General features: G+C 52.9%; 2 protein-coding genes across 3 annotated transcripts in view; one reads left to right on the plus strand and one right to left on the minus strand.

Moving 5' to 3' along the window:
* LOC146396342 (uncharacterized) overlaps window positions 1-19,876 on the minus strand; it is a 223,962-nt gene that overhangs the window by 131,376 nt on the left and 72,710 nt on the right. Inside the window, exons 10-13 of one of the 2 annotated variants that reach the window (XM_084995459.1) lie at window positions 19,076-19,165; window positions 10,382-10,586; window positions 8,688-8,974; window positions 7,239-7,357 (exon numbers count right to left, since the gene is read on the minus strand). The exons of the other annotated variant lie outside the window; for it this stretch is intronic. The gene's annotated coding sequence lies outside the window, so the exon portion shown is untranslated. The remainder of the gene's footprint in view (window positions 1-7,238; window positions 7,358-8,687; window positions 8,975-10,381; window positions 10,587-19,075; window positions 19,166-19,876) is intronic. 2 annotated transcript variants of the gene reach the window in all.
* LOC146396346 (NUT family member 2G-like) lies at window positions 11,036-18,698 on the plus strand. Its single transcript, XM_084995457.1, has 6 exons — window positions 11,036-11,139; window positions 13,026-13,722; window positions 15,800-15,972; window positions 16,400-16,695; window positions 17,157-17,273; window positions 17,664-18,698. Exons 1-6 carry the CDS (start codon window positions 11,124-11,126, stop codon window positions 18,447-18,449), a joined length of 2,085 nt encoding a protein of 694 aa, XP_084851583.1. The 5' UTR covers window positions 11,036-11,123; the 3' UTR covers window positions 18,450-18,698.

A 19,876-nucleotide genomic window follows, 5' to 3' on the forward strand; every position in this document is an offset into this window, starting at 1 on the left:
AAGACACAGAATGCCAGATTGTGTACCAAAGCAAAAACCTTCAATCTGCTGCCTAGACAAGCTCACCCGAGGGCAAAGGACACGTATAGATTGAAAGGGAGGGGATGGGAAAAGATATTTCATGCCAATGGACAAGACAGGAGATCAGGAGTAGCGCTGCTCATATCCAACAAAATCACCTTTAAAACGAAGGCCATTGAGAAAGGCAAAGAAGGACACTAGTTCACGGTTAAGGGATCCATTCAAGAAGAGGATACCACACACTTATATCTGGAACCTAATATACAGCACAAATGAACCTTTCCACAGAAAAGCAACACATAGACTTGGAGAATAGAATTGTGGTGGACAAGGGGTAGGGGAGGGGGAGGGAGTGGGGTGGATGGGGAGCTTGGGGTTAATGCCTGCCCACTATTGCCTTGGGAATGGATTAGCAATGAGATCCTGCTGTGTAGCGCTGGGTACAATGTCTAGTCACATTTGACGGAGCATGATGATGTGAGAACATAGGATGCCTACATGTATGTGTAACGGGGTCACCACGTTGTGCAGTAGAAAACAAGATTGTATCGGGGAAATAACAGTTAACAGCCAAAGAGGACGCGGTATATACACACAATGGAATACTCCTGCGCCAACAGAGCACCCTAATGCCATCTGCAGCAACATGGATGGAACGAGATCCTCGATCCTGAGTGAAGGAAGTCCGAAAGAGAAGGACGACTACCATACGACATCACTCATATGAGGAGTCTCATATACAGCACAAAGGAACCTTTCCACCTAAAGGAACTCATGCACTTGGAGAATAGATTTGTGGCTGCCTAGAGCGAGGGGAGGGAGTGAGATGGATGGGGAGCTTGGGGTTATTGGATGCAAACGACTGCTTTTGGAAGGGATTAGCAAGGAGAACCTGCTGTGTAGCACTGAGAACGAGGACGACTCACTTATGATGGAGCATGATAATGGCACAAAGACGAATTATACATGTATGGGGAACTGGGTCACAATGCTGGACAGTGGAAAAAACTGTCTCGGGGAAATAACAATCAAAAAACACCCAACAAACACCCCACTAGAGGCAGTCATCAAACCACAAGAGCAGAGAACAAGGGAGGACGGGAAAAGACCAACAAAACCCAATCTGACACAGCTAATAACATGGCCATAAGAACATACAGATCAAGAAGCACCTTCAATGGAAATGCACAAAATGCCCCAACCGAAAGACATCCACTGGCTGCATGCATACAAAAAGAAGACGCATCTCCTTCTCTCTGTGTCTACATCGAGAGCTCCGTCTCATTCTCCATCTCGATCTCCATCTCGATCTCGATCCAGATAGGTAGAGGGATAGACAGATAGGTAGACCTGCTGTCTTCAAGAGACCCCCTTCAGTTTGAGGGACACATACAAATTGAAAGTGAGAGGATGGAAGAAAATATTCCTCGTGCGTGGGAATTAAAAGAGAGACGGAGTAGAAACACCCCCATCAGACAAAAGAGACAGTAAAGGAAAGATAAACTAAAGACTATTAATCAGACACAAAGAAGGTCATTACGTAACGGTCAAGGATCAATCCAAGGAGAGGAGATGGGAATTGGAAACCTATATGCACCCAATACAGGATCCCCGCAATGTAGAAGGCAACTGCTACAACCGTAAACGGAGAAATGGACACTAACACAGTCAGAGCAGGGGGCCTTCACACCCGACTCCCATCAACGCACCGGTCCTCCAGACATAAAATCAACAAGGGAACCCAGGCCTTCAATAATGCATTGGACCACAGGGCACTTCCTCCATATGTAGAGCGCTTTCCATCCCAATGAAGCAGGATACACACTCCTCTCAAGGGCACACCGGACATTCCCTAGGACAGATCACATGCTGCGTCACCAAGCAAGCCACTGTACATGGAAGGAAATTGAAATCCTATCCCACAGCTTGTATGAACCCAACGCTATGAGGCTCGAAATCAACCACCAAGAAAACAATGGCAACAAACACCAACGCACGGGAACTTGACAACATGCTACTCAACAACCAAGGGAGTGCTGGAGAAACCAAAGAGGAAATCTGAAGATCCCAAGAAGCAAGTGACACCAAAGACATAACAATCCAAAGCCTATGGGATGCAGCAAAGGCAGATCGAAGAGGGACCTTTCCAGCAATACAAGCCTACCTCAGCCAACAAGGAAAACCACCAACAAACAACCTGGCCTTACGCCCAAAGCAACCACAGAAAGACAAACACAAGGAAAGACATCCTAATGATCAGAGCAGAAAGGAAAGAGCAACGAAGAAAACCATCGGAAAGATCAATGCAGCTACAACGGCTTCTTTGAATACATCCACCATATGGATAAACCCTTAGCCAGACTCATCAGGGAAAAAAGAGTGGACTCAAATCAATAACCATCAAAATGCACACCAGCTTTCAATGGACATCCCAGAATACAGAGGATCAGAAGAGACTACTAAAAGCAACTCTATGCCAAGAGAACAGTCTTCCTAGACGAAATGGACACCTTCCTAGCAAAGTACAATCTGCCAAGACTAAACTCCGATGACACGGAAAAGATAACTGGGCTGATGCCAAGAACTGAAAATGATGTTGTGAGGAAAAAACTTCCAGCAGGCATTCCCGTCGGGGTTACATTGGAATGAACCTGACCCGTATAGGAGAGAAGGCAGGTGCAATCCCTGGATCCAGGATTGCCTTCAGATATGGAGCAGGTCCCAGATGCAGCTCGGATCTGGCCTTGCTGTGGCCGTGGCTGGCAGCTGCATCTGCAGCGCCAATTCCACCATAGCCAGGGCATTTCCCAATGCCATGTGTCTGCCATGAAAAGACAAGAAAAGGCCAACTCCCCACTCCACCCATTTCCCCACAAACAACGCTATACCACCTGAAGTCTTCACATGCACATACCCAACAGGGGCCTGAACACAAACACTGACCAGTGGTACACTTTGACTACCTCGTATACAGGCTCACTACCACCAGCTCCTAACAGTCGCCTCACGCACAGCGCATAGGCAAGGCCACAGCCCTACAGGACTTCTAGGCCAGGATTCCAGAACACACACACATCGCCTATGAGATTTCTTTGTTTCCAAACACACACACCTACCTCTGGCATCCCTCCAAATACATACTACAGAAGCCCCAGGACCTCAAATACACACACACAGCCACAATCCGCCTACACGTACTAATACACATGTACACGTCTCAAACACCTATGGACACACACGGACAAATATTCCCAACCCTTGAACATACAGATGCCCCAAACACTACACATGGTGCCACCTCTCCAGAAGACAAACGCCCTGCCAGGACACTGCACCTGTGTGGGTGTCAACTGCATATGCATTTCAGCCCTCACCCTCAATGTGGACACACCATCTCTTCGTACCTAGGACCTGTAGAAACACCTCGGCATTCTGCCAAGAAGCAACGTGGCACACTCCCAACACCTCCATACCATAGGAACACAACCTGGTCATTCATGCACCTGGTGATAGACACACAAACAAGTATACACACGTAGGACACATGGACCTATCGCCAGCAAACCACATAGGAAATGACTTCCACATATCCAATGATCCTAGGACTCAGCTCATCCATCTGCAAACTAGTAACACATAACCACAGCACATATTTCTCACACCAAGAAATGCACGTCTCCCACGCCCCTGTAGAAACACAGAACCTCATCTCTCCAGCGGACACACACTTCCCCACGTCCCCACATATATATATAAGCCTAACATGTCCCTCCTGAAAACTACAAGGGCATAGCCCCAGCGAATATGCCTCCAAATGCCCATGCCCCTGGAATACACACTCAAACGCACTATGCACACAACTCTCCAAAACACACAAGCAGACCCACAATTACTCAGCACACGACACAATTGCAAACCTAGCACCCTACGTCCTTTCCTCCAAACACGCATATAACACACTCTCGGCATATCCATAAACCCACACTCCCGAAGGCTCCATCCAAGGGCATGCACTCTTCCAGCGTGCAGAATCCCGAAGCATACCAATAGTGCACGCCCACCTATATAGCATTCACTTGTCCCAGAAGATAGCCCGACTCGCCCTCTGCACATCAAAAGACACATGCACAGCTCCGGAACATGTGCTACACACAAAAAAGCAAAGAGCCATATGACAGGCCGTGAACACACAAATAATCATCCTAAAGGGAAGGATAGAGGAGGATCCTTAAAGAGCAGAAGCCGCCCACGGGGGATGGGTTAAAGACAAGCTTTCACGGGGTCTTCGAAAGGGTCTAATGCTGATGATCACTAAGAAAAGGAACCCAGCCATGACTTACCCGACTTGAAGGAAGACCGGATGCATCGAAGTGCCAGACACGCTCAAGACACAACCCCCAAGACTTCAAGCACAAGACAACAGATGTGGAGATCGAGTCCTGCTGCATGAGGTCAAGGAGAGAAGAGTCCTGGACAAGGAGCATTTCTGCACCTCACCCAGACAGAAACTCAGGGGAGAGGGGACACGCCTAGGTAAAAGAGGACAGTATATGGAAACCTGAGATGAAATACCCCAGATGATATATGACCAAACTCCTGGCAATACACACCGATTTGAACAAGCACTGTGACAGCCCAGGGCACACCATCCATATAGGGCAATATGAGGAGCTGGAGATGGAAGCCTTGATATCCACCCTCCAATGAGGAAGAAGGCAGTCTTCTCCCCTCCCCACTGGGCCTTGGATTCTAGAAATGTAGCTCTCTTGGTTCTTGGGGCTGCTCTGCTCCCTGGCCAGCTTACGCGTATCTCCCCCGAGGGTCTTATGCTCCTAAACTCACTCTTTACCTGGGGCTTCGCTTCATGCCAAATTCTTCCTGCCACGAAGCAGAAGAACCAGAGCTTCATCAAATCCTGACACCTGGTGAGGGGTCTGACAGTGCAAAGACAGTGGGTTTGAGCAGGTCGAGGCGTTCTTTTGTGGCACGGAAGGCTAAGGATTCTGAGTGTTCACTGCAGTGGTCCCGATTGCTGCTGTGGCACTCCGTCCGTGGACGGGGAAACTCCACATGGGGCAGATGCCACCAAAAAGAAGAAGTCTGTGCGCTCGAATCCTCTCTGAACCTGGGATCCTGGCTTGAGGTGCCAAGCTGAGGGCAAGGTAGATTCCAGTCCCACTCTCAACTTTGGCTGGGGTCAAGTCCCAACCACGAAGTTTCACTACAGGCCCCAAAGGTACAAATACACAGATCGGCCCCTGGACTTCCCTAACATTGCCCTGAGGCCTAGGCAGATAATCCTACCAAGTCCACCAGGAGACACACAATCCCCAACCTCCTGGCAGAAAACATCCATGAAAAATAGGCCCCTGAACACCAAATTACGAACACCTAAACGCCAGCTCCTGGACTATGCCTCTGTTACATCTCAGCACCCTCCAAAGACAAACGCTCACCCAAACACAGGCATGATCTCCCCTTACACACATATCCATAGAAAAAACCCAACCAACCCTCACATTTGACGCATTACCAGATTTCCGACAACCGGGTGGCCTTGTACCAATCCCCCAGAGGCTTGCAAATCCATCACGATTTACATCTGACTACAACTAGGTGGTCAGCACTACTTCATTCAGCAAGGCTGCCCCCAACAGAGACCCAAGCATGCCCTTTGAACAGAAGTGCTGACCGACATTGGTATGTGAAAAGGGAAGACACCAGTGAAACTAGCAGCCTGGATGGTACATCTTCACTCCTTTTCCCGTGCCCTGAGCTACTTCTTGTGAACCCCATGAGGGTTTTCAAATTGGAAATTCTTCCTTCGAGCTTTCCTACGCTTTGGAACGGCGGGCACACTGTAATGCCACCCATTTTAATCACTCACACACTTTAGTCCCCTGCCTCCATAGGGCCCACAGTCCCTCAAGTCTCCCAGCAGCCTGATCCACAGTGCTGCTAAAAGCTGTGGTGGAAACACTGCTCCGGACCTGAGCTCCATGCGGGCATGAACCCACATGGAGGAGGGCACAAGGCATCTGCAGCGTGCACAAGAGCACAGAGCGGTCACACCCAATGGCTGAACAGTCCCCATATTCCTTAGCAGGGCTGTCATGGAATGAACGCCAAAGGCCACCATGACGGGCCCCACCCTCAGGCAGGCCACCCCTTGGGAAACCACCCTCTTTGCTCGAATGTGCGCTACTGACTGCCCAAGTGGACCCTCCTCAACAGACACTAGGAGCGGTTGGAGGATGGTAGTCTCTGTGCACAACAGCTCAGTCAGCAGGGGACAGGTGGGAAGAGGAGGGAGGGAAGGAAGCATCAGAAGAGCTGGCCCAGGAGCTCCCTACAAGACAGGAATGTCATGGAGGATTTGCATTCGCTGCAAAGCTCTCTGGGGTTGTCTTCCTGTCTTCTCCCTGGGAGCTTCTGTGGCCATCTCTTCTTAAACCCTATCTCTTGGGAGATGAGCCCCCATGGTCACACTGCATTGGTGAAACCCATGCATTTAGATAGGATCCCCATACAAGAGTTTGCAGAGATCCAGCCTAAGCACAGAATCCTCAAAGTGGGCCAAGGACATTCATGCCCTTTGGGCCACAGCACCTTAGGCTGTGTGGACTCTTTGGGTTGGGATTTGCTTGTCTAGAAAGAGAAGGGTCTTTCCCCTAGCAAATTGGATGGATCCATTAAAGAACCATTCTAGCACGCAATTGGAGATCTGGGAACCTCTCTTCAGAGATGGTGCTCCTGTCACCATGCCTAGAGAATTTCCAAATGCCTCGATTCTCCACGCATGTTTGTTCTTCATGTCTTTCTTTAACACATGGAGCTTGTTCAATAAAGGTTGGTGCACAGGTGTGTCTCCTTTGTACGGTGCTGGTTGTCCTGGTTATGCTGGTGAGCTAAACTTGACCCTCTTGGCCAGTCACAAGACAGCAGGTACTTTGGGAACACTATGCCTCTCCCTCCCTACATTTGGCACGACATCATGGAAGTTCATCCACCCACAAAGACGTAGGAGCAGATTCAACATACTCTCCTGACTTGGGAATGCTCGCCAAAGAAACGTGAACCCTCAGATCCCTTTTCTGGTCCGTGGCAACATCAGAGCATTTCTTCCTCCACAGGATACCTCTCAAGACCCTTACATCTCTCTGATGACAACCAGAGCTCCCAAGGGCACAGACTTGAAACGTCCACAAGACACAAACCTGGGATCTCTCGGTGCCTTTCAATTTCCATGTGGGAGTGGAAGGTTCACTGTCTCCTGATGCTAGTGATCCATCTCCAGAGATGTTTCTCCTCAGCCGCCAGTGCCTGCCCCGAAGCTCTCTGCAGGAACAATCAGAGCTCATGGTCCAAAGGACGTTGAGACACCCACTTCCATGACTGGTTTCCCTAATTACAGTGCCGCTGATTTGACAACCTCGGCCTCTCCGATGTCGGGATGTAGGGTTCTGAGGTAGTACAAAATAATGAGAAACAGAAGGAGTTCGTGTCATGGTGCATCAGAACCGAATCTGACTAGGAACCATGAAGTTGCGGGTTCCACCCCTGGCCTCGCCTGGTGGGTTAAGGATTGAGTGTTGATGTGAGCTGCGGTGTAGGTTGCCATCACGGCTGGGATCTGGCATTGCTGTGGCACTGGCATAGGCCAGGGGCTACAGCTCTGATTGAACCCCTAGCCTGGGAATCTCCCGATGCCATGGATGCGGCCCTCAGAAGTCCAAAGTCAGTCAAAAATGATGGAAGAATTGGGAGCACCTCGTTTCCACAATGCAACTTTTGAATCAATGTCCCTGAGAAGACTCATGCCAATACGACATCTGGGGAGGGAGTGGGGTGGATTGGGAGCTTGGGGTGAAGGGATGCAAAGGATTGGCTTTGGTGTGGATTAGCAATGAGATCCTGCTGTGTAGCACTGGGAACTTGTGAGGGAGCATGCTCATGGGAGAGACCAGAATGTGTACATGTGTGTGTACCTGGGTCACCATGCTGTACAGGAGCAAATCCTTTGTCTTGGGGAAAGAACAATTCAAAACCAACCAAACCAAAAATCCCCACAAATTCTACACCTGAGCTATGCATGGGAATCTTGTAACTCACTGCAAGAGTGGCTGAAGAAGGGGAGGAAGCAACAAGGAAGCCTGGCCTTCCTGAATGCCTGGGTACAATGGGTGCCTCAGCAATCTTCTCATATGAAGGTCTTGTTTGAAAACTCTTGAAATGTTTCTTCAGTATAAAAGCTCCAATAGAGAGCCCTATTCCCATGGTGCTCAGTTTTGCAGTGCCCCATTCCAGAGTTTCTTCCTACAAAGCTCGCCATGGCATTGCAGGAGATACTCTCGCCTCAGCTTCTCACCCTCTTTGGAGTCCTTGTTCCTTTGCAAGGGGCAAGAAGCTTTGGAAGCACCCACACAACTCCTTCTTCTCAATTTGCAACAATCCTTTCAACCTCTCCTTCCTTGCCCAACACCCTAACAGCAGGAGGAATTGTAGTTCTGCTACTGCACAGAGGGACTCTTGCCTCCCAAGAGATTTGCTTGCAGTCCTAGGAGGTTTTCACCCCTCACCTCCCTTGATGATGTTCCCGAGACCTCGCCTCTCACCACACAAGACGGACATACGCATTCCTATCATTTGCATCGTGATAAGCTGACCTTAACTCCCAATCTGAACGTTTCTTCAGGTGTGTTTCCGTGTGGCTGTGTCAGGGATGCTACGTTGATTCCCATGAAGACAGCACCATAGGCAAGGACGAGACTCGATTCTTAAGAGCAAGGGTATGGGATGCAGACAGGAAATGCACCAGCTTTCAAGCAGGGCTTGCTGTGGAGGACGTTGATGCGAGTGGGTTTGGACACGTGGAGATTGGACATTGGTGGATAAAAAGCTGGCACTGTGTCAAAGGGCACACCCACATCACGGGCAGTCGATGTTTTCACACCTACAAAAGCCAGCAATTCCCATCATGGCTCAGTAGACAAAAATCCCCCTAGGATCTGTGAGGATGTACACTCCATCCCAGCCTCCTTCAGTAGAATAAGGATCCGGGGTTGCCCTGAGCTGTGCTGTAGGTCCCAGACGCAGCTTGGATCCCACATTGCTCTGGCTATGACAGAGGCCTGCTCGTGCAGGTCCGATGTGACTCCTAGCCTAGGAACATCCATAGGCAGCACGTGTGTCCCCCAAAGGAGAAAGAAATTAAACCAAGAGACCCCCCCACATACACACATCTGGTTCTTTCACATAAGGAAAGAGAAGATTTTGTCTTCTCCTCCCTTACTTCTGTCCTTAACCACCTAAAGCTCAAAGATGCACTAGTATATCTTGGCTCTTCCATTGCCATTTCATCCAAAGAGCCTGCAGATTTGGGGTCCCTTTGCCATTTTCTTTTGGGTTGGACCAAAAGGCACCTTTGGTCTCCACTCCAAGTTCTCATACCCTCAAGAACTGCCCACTCCCTGTGGCCTAATATGGTACCCTTATGGGCGAGTCTTGCCAGATGCATGCTGATTCCGAGGGAAAGGTAAACTTCAGATACACAGGGAAAGTACTTGCAGTAAAGATATGTCCAAAATGGTGCACGGGACACAGGTCAGGCTAAATGCAGGCACTGTGTATGGGAAATGAAAAACTCAAATGGAGCTGCACATTTACTATTGTTATTGCCTGGCTTTGAGCACTCTGCCCTTTCAGCACATTGAATTTCAAGAGAATGGAGGAACTCCCATGTTAAAAATGCATCCAGTAACAGAGGAGCCACAATATCAGTAGGAAGGCAACAAAAGTAAAGACACTCAGGTCTACGGGGATGCAATTTAATTTTCTAGCTTCCTTTTAACTTTTTCTCAAGAGGAACTCTTTGATCTTACAAGAGGTTATGTTTTCCACTGCAGTTGATTTACAATGTTTGATCTACTTCTGCTGTGCAGCCAAAGGACCCTGTGCTACAGACAGATGTATGTACATATGATATATGATACATATATATCTATATAGGATACATATGTAATCACCTTCTCACATTATCCCCCAACCTTTTCCATCACAAGTCCAAGATGGAGTTCCCTGTGCAAATGGTACATTTCAACCAGAGACAAAGGAATGCTACCTGCAAAGGCAAACGGATGGCAATCAATGTTCCTTGCCCAAAAGATCTCTGAAAAGATGTGAATGAAACAGGTATCTCTGATCCTTGGTGGGAACGAGGACTGAGTGGACAGGGGAAAGAGGGTGGAGGAGGACTCAGCACTCCATATGCTATTCGGCACACGTGGACTGTGATCCCTTAGAAGGGAGGATTTGTGGAAAATGTTACATTCAAACATTTAAAAGGTAAAAGCTCCAAGACTTAGCAGCAATGTCATCATACGGGAAACACGTCAGACTGATCTCTGGTCTTGGACACGTGGGCTGTGCAGCGGCTTTTTGGATAGGCTGGGCCTTTCCAGCACAAGGGAACATGAGGAAGGTGGGTCCTGCTGGATGCTGGTTGGCACACAAGGACGGCTTCCTTAGGAAGGACAGACACACACAAATCACAAATGGTGGGTCTGCTGAGGGAAGCCAAACCATAAACATTGGGTTCCAGGTGGCCATGAAAACCCACGTGGTTATCAGATGATAAAAGGTGAATTTTGTTCAGAAAGTCTGGCCTCTGGGGAAGGGAGCCTGGAGCCAGGACAGAAGCTGAGCAGGTTGAAAGACAACAAACAAGTTGATGAATAACGAAGGGAAAGGGAACATCAAGACAAACCTTGGTGCTGTGACTCTGAAAACCAACACATACATTCCCTGAGGAGGCACTCAACAATTGTCTGGCCCCTGCATAAGGTGGAAGAAACGTCTGGTTCTTGCCTCCCTGCAGAGGCCAGCATGGAATGGCACCCCACCCCCACCCAGGCTCACCTGCCCTCGGCCCCTCCCCAACTGCAGAATGACTGGAGGCCCGCATTCTACTGTTGAGATTCAAACTTGGGCTCCTTTACTTGCGTCCTGAGCATCTGTTGGGGCAGGTCCCTCGCTGGGTCCTGCTCTTGACTGTCCACGTTGAGGCCACCAGCCCGTGGTGGTCCAGGCCCATGCCTGTGTGAATGGCTTCAGAAGGCGGTAAGCCTCTAGACAGGGGCTGTTTTCCAAGAAAAAGGGCCTCCCTCAAATCCCTGGGTTTCCGTTGGGACCCTTCACTGTGGACATGGAGTTGGACTGAAGGAGAGGAAGGCGAGAGCACTGCACCCCAGGGACATCTCAGCAGGGGAGCCTGTAGAAACCTGAGGCTGCCCTGGGGAGGACAGCTGCTTGGAGGTGGTTCAAGAGGCCTTGCTCTGGTTGGGGAGGCAGGATGGCAGCAGGCAGGTTGGCAGTTTCTAGCAGGGAGACAAGCCACTTGGAACGTGTGTGTAGCCAGTGTCCTGTGGCTGGCCCTAGGTGGGTCATGGGGAAAGCCTAGCCCCGCCTTGTGGTCCTCAGGCATCTGAAGCTCGCCTCACCAGACCTCTCTAAGGGATTGGAACTGGAGCATACTCTGGCTAATGGGGGCGTGGAATGGGAGGATATAGTCAGAAAACGATTCAGTGCTGGTGGGTGTTGTCTGTGGCCACATGCTCAGGAAAGGGTCTGCTCTGAGCTGGGCAGGATGTTACTCTCGCAGCCACGGCCCAGAACGTTTCCCTCCATCCCGCCCAGAACTCACTTCTCAGGTCAGGCAACTGTGGCCTTGGATCCCACAAGGGATGGACAACCAGGTGACTTCACCCAAGCTAGGACTCGTGGGCCTGAGGTGTTCTGTGTTGGTTTCCCTTTTGTGGAAATATGTCTCTGCAGACATGGTGCAGTGTTTAAGGTGGCTCACGGCAGAAGCTGAGGCCTGATGTTGAGATGAAGAGTGTGTTCCTATTTCAAGTCACTACTACTACATGTGGAGAGAGGCTGGTGCAGGTGGAAGGCCTATGATGGCTGCTTCCTTTGTAAAGGGGGGGGTGAAGCAGTGTAGCACAGAAGCAGAAAGATGATCTAGTCTGCTACTCTGAAACCTCCTAGGACACCTGTGGAGGTCAATTCGGTGCCTCGTGGCATGTACCTCCTTCTCCTGAATGGGCGGTTTTCTCACAATGGCACCTGACTCCTGCCTGCTTCTCAGTTTGTCCTCACTTTCCATTATTGGGAGCTGGAAGGGGAAGGACCCCATGCAGCCTCCACTCCCATGACCTTGTCACATGAGCCACCCTGGGCCCGTGCTCATCTTTGGAAGCCAACCCTGGATGGGAAGTGGCAAACATGCAGGGGACACACACCGACTTCTCAGACTTCTCTCTGAGGAGCAGAACTGCATGGTGGGAGGGATTCAGGGCCATCGGGATGGGGTGGCACTCCTTAGCCCCCGTGAAGTGTCTACTCTGGGTGGTTCGGAGCGGCAGGTGCATGCTTGGTGGGGCTGTTCTGTGTTTGTCTAAGGGTTCTGTGTGCAGAGCGTTCTTTGCAGCCTTTTAGAGGTGTTTGTGAGGTCAGGAAAGGAAGACAGAACAGATATGTGCTGAGCATCCCGAGAGGAAGGGTTGAGGAGGATGTGAGGTCCTTCGACTTTAGACAGTGGAGGTCCATCAAAGGCCTCACGGTGCCTGGAAGGACCTTGGAGAAGGCCCTTACCTGCCAGTGACCTTGCTGAGGGGCATGCTCATGTCCAGGACGTAGGGACAGCCTGTGAGGACGAGGTGTCAGGGAGCTCCTCAGGGAGGTTCTCCCATCCCTGCTGCTGAGCTGAGCATTTCTCGGTAGACAGGGGCAGGGAACTTGGTGTGGGGGATCAAGGTCACCAGGGAAGTCATTCTCAACTGCAGGTCAGACCATGAAAATCCCTCCACGACATCTGCACAACACACAGCTTCCTCGGGCCATGTGCCCTCTCCCACTGAGGTGTGCCCTCTGAGTCCCCAGAGAGCTTCCGTCCATGTCGCCCATTCTCCTCTTCCATTCACCCCTTTCCTTTCTCTCCACAGCATCTCCACTGCTGGGCACGGATGTGGTCATGCACCCTGGGGCCTCACGCTCCTATCCTCCCCTCACTCCTGGCTCCCAACCCCAGCCAGCTTGGGAGCAGCACCTGCCACCGCCCATGGCCCCATTACTCCTGCCTGGCAGCACCCTATTGCAGCCAGCTCACCCCATGACACCTCGGGTGACTCCTGCTGGCCATGGCCCCATTGCCCCAGGGCTTGGCAACATCCCTGTCCCAGTCTGGTCAGGAGGGAGGTCAGCATTGCCCCACCAGTCTCAGGCCTTTGGGTGCCCTCAGGCCCCCCTCAATGGGAATGCTTCCAGGGCCCTCATGGGGAGTGCTTTGTGTCCTGCACCCCTTTGCATAGCAAGCCCTGCAGGGGATAGCGGGGTGGCTGCCCAAGCTATTGCAGCAGTTCAGGCTGGCAAGGGAGGCTTGGCCCCAGGCCTTCCTCCTCAAGCTGCACCACCAGCTGCCCAGATTGCCTTCATCCTGCCCCCAGGGAGCTCTGGGCCGTGGCCACATGGCACCTCTGGGGCAGGCAGCCTGCATGCCTCCCAGCACACGGGCCCTCAGGAGGACGCTTCTCACCATAAGAGCGTCTATCAGAACTTCCGATGCTGGCAGCGCTTCAAGTCCCTGGCCAGCAGCCACCTTCCCCAGTGCCCCGATGCAGAAGCTCTCTCCTGCTTTCTCATGTAAGTGACCGCTCAGGCCCTCATTAGCTCAGCTGGAGCCTTCGCATATACAGGACCTTGGCATGGCCTCCCTGCTTAGGTTTCCAGGCATCCTTTCACCTCGAGAGAAGGAGGGTTGACAACAATGTCCATGCTATGAGGAGGCACGTCTGCACTCAGATGTGTCCCACGTCCAGTCCATGACATCCCGTCCGTGCCATAGCTCAGCTACCACCACCATGCAAGACCAGTTGTCTCACTTTCTGCACTGCCATGATAACATTGAGCGCAGGAGAGCAGTCCGAGAGGGTCCTGCTCTGATGTGAGGAGCCAGAGTTTGAATGGGACCTGCTTCTCTGGTGCTACCTCCTTTCAACATGGACCTGGGCCTATGGCAGCCAGTGGGTATCACTTCAGATAAGGCTTAGGACATTCAGGCCCAGGACAGAGCTTTCTGCATGCCCGGTCCTTGTTGTTCTGAAGAAGTCCAGTGTGAACGGGGAGGTGGTCGAGCCGTCCTAAGGGCAAGGTTCTATCCTCCTAGAGCTGTGAGCCTGGCAGGAACATCCCTCCTAGACCCGAGGTCCCTCCGAAAAGGGGGACTAGGCCATCTAGTGCAGAGACCTGGGCAGAAGAATCCTTGGGCTTCTCAGACCTGTTAGCAGGTCGACTGGCGCCTTCACTCCCTCATTGATGGAGCTGCATGTTATATCAGATGGCAAACTCCCCAGCCACAGGGTCCCAGCTATAGCCAGGGAGTGGACAAGCATCCTCTGGTGAGTGGGAGGTGGTGGCACCAGGCACCAGGAAGACTTGCCTTTGCTCTCCAGACACCCTCGTCTCCCCCTCTTGAGCCTGGGTTTGGCAGGGGTGGGGCCCATGGAGGCCTTGGAGCTGGGTGGGGTTGGGCAGTTGGGGGCTGGGCTGTACCAAGAGACTGACCCTGAGGGCTTACAGCCCAGTGCTTCGCACCCTGGCTCACCTGAAGCCCACCATGATGCTGGAGGAGGGAATGCGGCAGACCATTCAGGAATGGCAGTACATGAGCACTGTTGATAGGATGGCCTTTTATGAAATGGCAGCAAAGTGAGTCAGGGTCCTAGGCCATGGGTGACATGGTGGGGTGGGTGGTGGGTGATGGGCAGGCCCCAGGGCAGGATCTGGCTCTGGTGCTAGCAATCAGAGAGGATGCAAGAGGAGGCTGGCACCTGACACCTCCTGTTCCCTGAATCCCCAACCCCTATTGGCCTCCAGAATCCCCTCTGCCACCTGGAGAGCTTGGCTCTTCCAGCCTGCCTGTCCCAGGAGCTCTGCCCTACCGTGATGCTGATGTGGGGAGGCCTCAGGATGGCCTTGGGGAGCACGGCAGCCCAGGAGGGGGTCCCCTGAAGGCATGGGGGCTGTGCAGGGGTGAGGACTCCATCCAGCAGCCTGGCACCCCTTTATGCTGGGTGCCTTGCCGTCACTGACCTAGCGTGTGCTAGGCCTCAACTCATTATTGGTGGCTACAATTGGCAACCGGCCATCCTTGGGGAAGCCCATGGGTCTCTGGCCCTCCCTGTCATTTCTGCATGTGAATCTCCTAGTTTCCAAACAAAACCAAAGGAGCAGCTAGCTCTCAGTGGCAAGAGATGCCTCACCTCTAAGGGTAGGATCCCCACTCCAGCCTGTGTTGGGCCCTGTCTTATGCGTGCTTTCCCGCACTCTCACTCCCAGCCCCAGGTTCTGGGTTCGGGCAAGGGCTCTGTGGGCACACATGCCTGACCAGGCCACTGGCCATCTCCATTGTTTGGGTCAGACAAGGTCCGGGGGCACATGAGCAGGGGCCACCACCACCCACCAGGTGTCCCCTAAGCCTGGTCCCAGAGATTGACCTGGGTCTCTGCTGGGCCATGCCCTCCAGTTCCAGGGCTGGTCAGGCAGGAGGAGGCCCAGATCTTGGACCTGCACCAGAGCAGCTCCCTACTGCGACAGCACCTCACAGGGCCCTGACAGCCCCAAGGACACCCTCTCCTCACCCTCTGAGTTCTGCTGCCCTGGGTGGGCTCCAGAGCCCAGGTGGTTTTCTCACTGGGGCCTGTCCCTCAACACCCCCCAGGTTCCTGCAATTTGAGGCAGAGGATGAGATCAGGATGGGGAACGTGGCCTGCACAACGCGGGCACAGGGCATGCCACCTCCAGCTCCACCAAAGCTGGCTCCTCAGGAACCCACATCCCACAAAAGGGGCACTCAGTCTGTGAATCACCTTCCCTCTGGACGTCAAGGCACAGGTAAGAGAGGCCTAGGCCTGGTCCCTGTTCCCAGATTGGTCCTTTTCCCTCAAGGGGGCATTGGTCTTTCAACACGGATAGCCCCGAGGGGGTCTCAGTCCCCCTTATCCCCTCTGCGGTGTGGACCTGGTCCATTTAGAACCTCACCACCCTCGTCCCTGTCTAAGGGGCCCCTGTGAAATCTGCCTAACAAGTGTGCTGGTGGGGAGACCCTTGATCATTAGATGTTCCACACGTTCTCACACCTGACTTTTACCTGTCCCTGACTTGAATCTGGCCTCCCACAAAACCTGAGGCTCTGGCTGCTCCTCCCCCTTCCCACAGGCATATCCATTGCCGCACAACAATGCCCTCCCCTGTGCCTGCTCAGGGGTCAGCTTCAGGGCGCTGGGTCCCCTCACTTTCCCTTCCTCCTGCTCTACCTCAGCCTGTGCTCCAAGGAAACACGGCCCCAGGGTCCAGCACACCCACCCAAGGCCACGCAGAGCCTGGCAGCTGCTGGAGAACAAGGCCCCCAAGGAGATTCCCCCTGAGGCTCGCAGGGAGCATGGGGACATCCCGCAGGCACTGGTGGGTCCTGGCCCCTCAGCCACAGGGGAGTCAGATATGGAATGTCGAGAGGATGGATATGAGCTGCCACAGGACGAGGACGGCTGGTTCCTAGACCCGGATCTCCTCAACTACGTGGACAAGCTGTGTTCCCAGGAGGACTTTGACACCAAGGTGGGCTGGGCCTGGAGTCTGAGACTCCAGGATTCCAGGGAGAGATGCTCTTCGCACCCTAGTTCTGGCTTTGGCCCAGGATAATGGGATTTAGGCTCTGGTCCTTGACCCTGACATCTGTGTGTCTTCCTGTGTGTCTGAGTGTACTTTGGTGCATAGGATGTGTATATGTGGATGTGAAAGTTGTACATGTGTGTGTGTCTCTCTCTTTGTAGGCCTTTGTGTGTCTGTGTCGGTGCCTATGTGTTTGTGCTTTGGAGCCCATGTGTCTGCATGTGCACCTGCTTGTGAGTGTGTGTATGTGTTTATGTGTGAGTAGACAATACCTATGGGAGTTTGAAAGCTCCCCCTTTGTGAGAGGGTCTCTGGATTGACCTCTGCTATTAACATTTCTCCCAGGTCTTCCCGCCTCCCAGGGCACACCGGCCAAGGCTGCTCACAGCCTCTTCCTTCCATTCCAGGTGGAGGCGGTCATTCACCCCCGATTCCTGGCAGAGTTGCTTTCCCCAGAACCAGAGCTGGATCTCTCGGGCCTGGCTGAGGAGCTGCAGCAGGAGGAAGGACTCTCCCCTGAAGAGGTGGCCAGGGGAGGGACTGACACTAGGGAGACTGGGGGCAGGGGGACTAGCCACGTTGCCCTGGAAATCCAGGAGGAAAGGACCCAGGTCAGCCAGGGCCGGGGAGGGCCCTAGAGCAGGAGGCCCTGAAGGCTCTGTCCCTCCCTCCCCTGACGGAGAGGCCCTGCACCCGGGAGGCTGCCCAGGTGGGTGCAGGGCAGGAGGAATGGAAGGGGAGGAGAGGAGCCGGGGACAGGGCAAGGACCCTGCTGGGGAGAAGGTGCAGGAGGAAGGCAGGAGGGCCACAGGCTCTGTCTGTGGATGTGAGTCCCATCTCACCTCCCCCTGCCCATAAGCCCCGGCTCTCCCTGGAGGGTGCAGAGCTTTCACTGTCCGCCTCTCTCCCACCAGCTGGTGCAGACACAAGTCCTGGCCTCGGAGGAGGACGACGGGGTGCCAGCCACTCCCAATCACAGGGCACCCCACCTGGACTCAAGACCTTCAGAGTCTGTGGCCCAACAAGATGCCCAGAGGAACGAGCAAGGCCCACAGCCCGGGGTCAGAGATGAAACCTGGACACCCCAGATGGATTTCCATGGCCATCTAAGGCACCCCCAAACAGACAGGGGCCTGTTCAGGCACAAAGGCTCTGTGCCCTCTCCAGGATATCAGGAGCCCCCTCAGGCTGGAACTGCACAGCCATGTCCTCGCCAGGGCACCAAGCGCTTGGGCCCTCCATCAGGACTCAGGGCCAGCAAGGTTCTCAGGGAGGCCTCTCCTCTTAGTGGAGCCCCAGGGCTGGGTCACGGGTTCAGTGAGGATGAGGAGGAGCTCCCCAGCCTGGCCTTCCTCTTGGGCCTTCACCACAGCCTGCTGCCCTGGGGGCTGCCACAGAGCCCTGTCCCTGCCTCGGGTCTTGTCTGCACTGCAGGCCAGAGGGCCCAGCAAGCTTCCCAGGCCCCCGTGCCCCAGAGAATGGGCCTCAGCTCAGGCCCCCTGGAAGCTGCCAAGTCTAGAAAGCGGGCTCGGTGTGGAGGCCTGGCTGCTGCTGAGGAGCTGGCCAGGCCTAGGTCTGACCTGCGAGGCTCTGGGAGGCACACCCTGACTCTGGGGCTGGTTGACCCTTCCCAGCCAAAAAGGAGCAGGTGTGACCCATGTGTCACACGGAGGAGGAGGAAGTGGCACTGCAGCCAGTAAGGAATGGTGGGCCAGCACTCCAGGGCCAGTCCAACTGGGCAGCCCCCATGGAAGCCTTGGGCTCCTCCACATCCTAGCAACCTTCCTGGCTGCCATAGGGGTGGGGAGGAAGGACAGAATGACCAGAGCCAGGAGGGGGTGGGGGTGGGTGGGGTTAGGTGGTGGGGACTTGGGTCTGGGTGTGTGTGGGTGGGAACAGTAGCTCCTTTGCCATGGGGGATGTAAAACATGGATAAAATCGTTCTGTTGTGAAATGCACTTGGTCCACTGTCGTCTTGCATGTGCCTGTGTCCTCAGAGATGGGTCATCTGAGGACAGAGAGGGGATCTGAGAGGAACGAAGCATGTGTGAAATCCCAGGCAGTCTGGATCCACAGGTGAATGACTAAGTCTTTCCTCCACAGAGACAAGTATGCCCAGGCTGCTCCTGGGAATACACAGCTCTCACTAGCCCCAGGGACAGCCTCATCATCCCTGTGTCTCCAGCCTGCTCGGCTAGGGGGCTTCTGGGGCATCAGTCCATGCTCTGCATCCGGGAAAACTCTGGGGATAGAGAGCTGCTTTTGTGCCGTTCAGCCCTCTGGACACTCACCAGTTGTGAGAATGGAGGCTGGAGGCAGCCCTTACCTCTAGAGAGTTTCTCTCTGCCTCTCTGAAGTGGCTGGATGTCAGGCTGGGGTGATCCTCCACTCCTCCAGGGTGTCCTGTGGGGGTGGCCTGTCCAGAGAGGAAAAGGCTTGGCTGTAGGGACAGGACTTTCTGCTTCAGTTCCTTGTGGGAGGGGGAGCATCCTATCGTCTTAGTTGTGTTGTTGCAACGTTCAAAATGGTGGAGGCAGCTGCCTCTTCACCCCAGTGAGGACAAAACAATCGGGGGAATGGGTGACTCAGATTTCATGGCCCGTTAATGTATTGGGGAGAGTCTTAGATCATGTTGAGCTCAGTGGTCCCAACCTCACCAGCCCACTGGCTTACACCCCCAGGTAGCTTTTGATAAAGGAAGTCCTAAGACCTTATATAACCAGTGATAATTTTCTGATTTTAGTGAAGAGGGTTAAGGATCTAGGGTTTCTCCTGGGAACTTTCATATGCCACAGTGTCAGTGAGGGAAAAAATGGTTTTAATTTAATACATAAGGTCTTTGATCAATTCTTTGTGAAACCTAAATATATTTTATCTAATGTTTCTTGTGGAAATCAAGTTTTAGTTTTAGTAAACAAATGTACGTCTTTGCAATGCAGTAACTTTACTTCTATTCTTTTCTGCAAATATTGGGGGTCAGCGAAAATGTCTTGTAAAGGATCACAATGTAAATATTTTCAGGCTTTAAAGACTATACTTCATCTGTTTTAAATTGTCAACTCTGCTGTTGTAGGATGAAAGCAGCCACAGGCAACACTTATTTTTAAGTGTGACCATGTTAAAACAA

This window comes from Sus scrofa, chromosome 14, assembly GCF_054392235.1.
Source record: "Sus scrofa isolate SSC_HxYL_T2T_F1_AM1 chromosome 14, Sscrofa_HxYL_maternal_Yorkshire_Landrace_v2.0, whole genome shotgun sequence".
NCBI classification, from domain to species: domain Eukaryota; kingdom Metazoa; phylum Chordata; class Mammalia; order Artiodactyla; family Suidae; genus Sus; species Sus scrofa.

Coding starts and splice junctions, on each gene's coding strand:
- LOC146396346 (XM_084995457.1), top strand. Junction 13,723..15,799: donor GCTCTCTCCTGCTTTCTCAT/GTAAGTGACCGC, acceptor AACACCCCCCAG/GTTCCTGCAATTTGAGGCAG. Junction 15,973..16,399: donor CTCTGGACGTCAAGGCACAG/GTAAGAGAGGCC, acceptor GCTCTACCTCAG/CCTGTGCTCCAAGGAAACAC.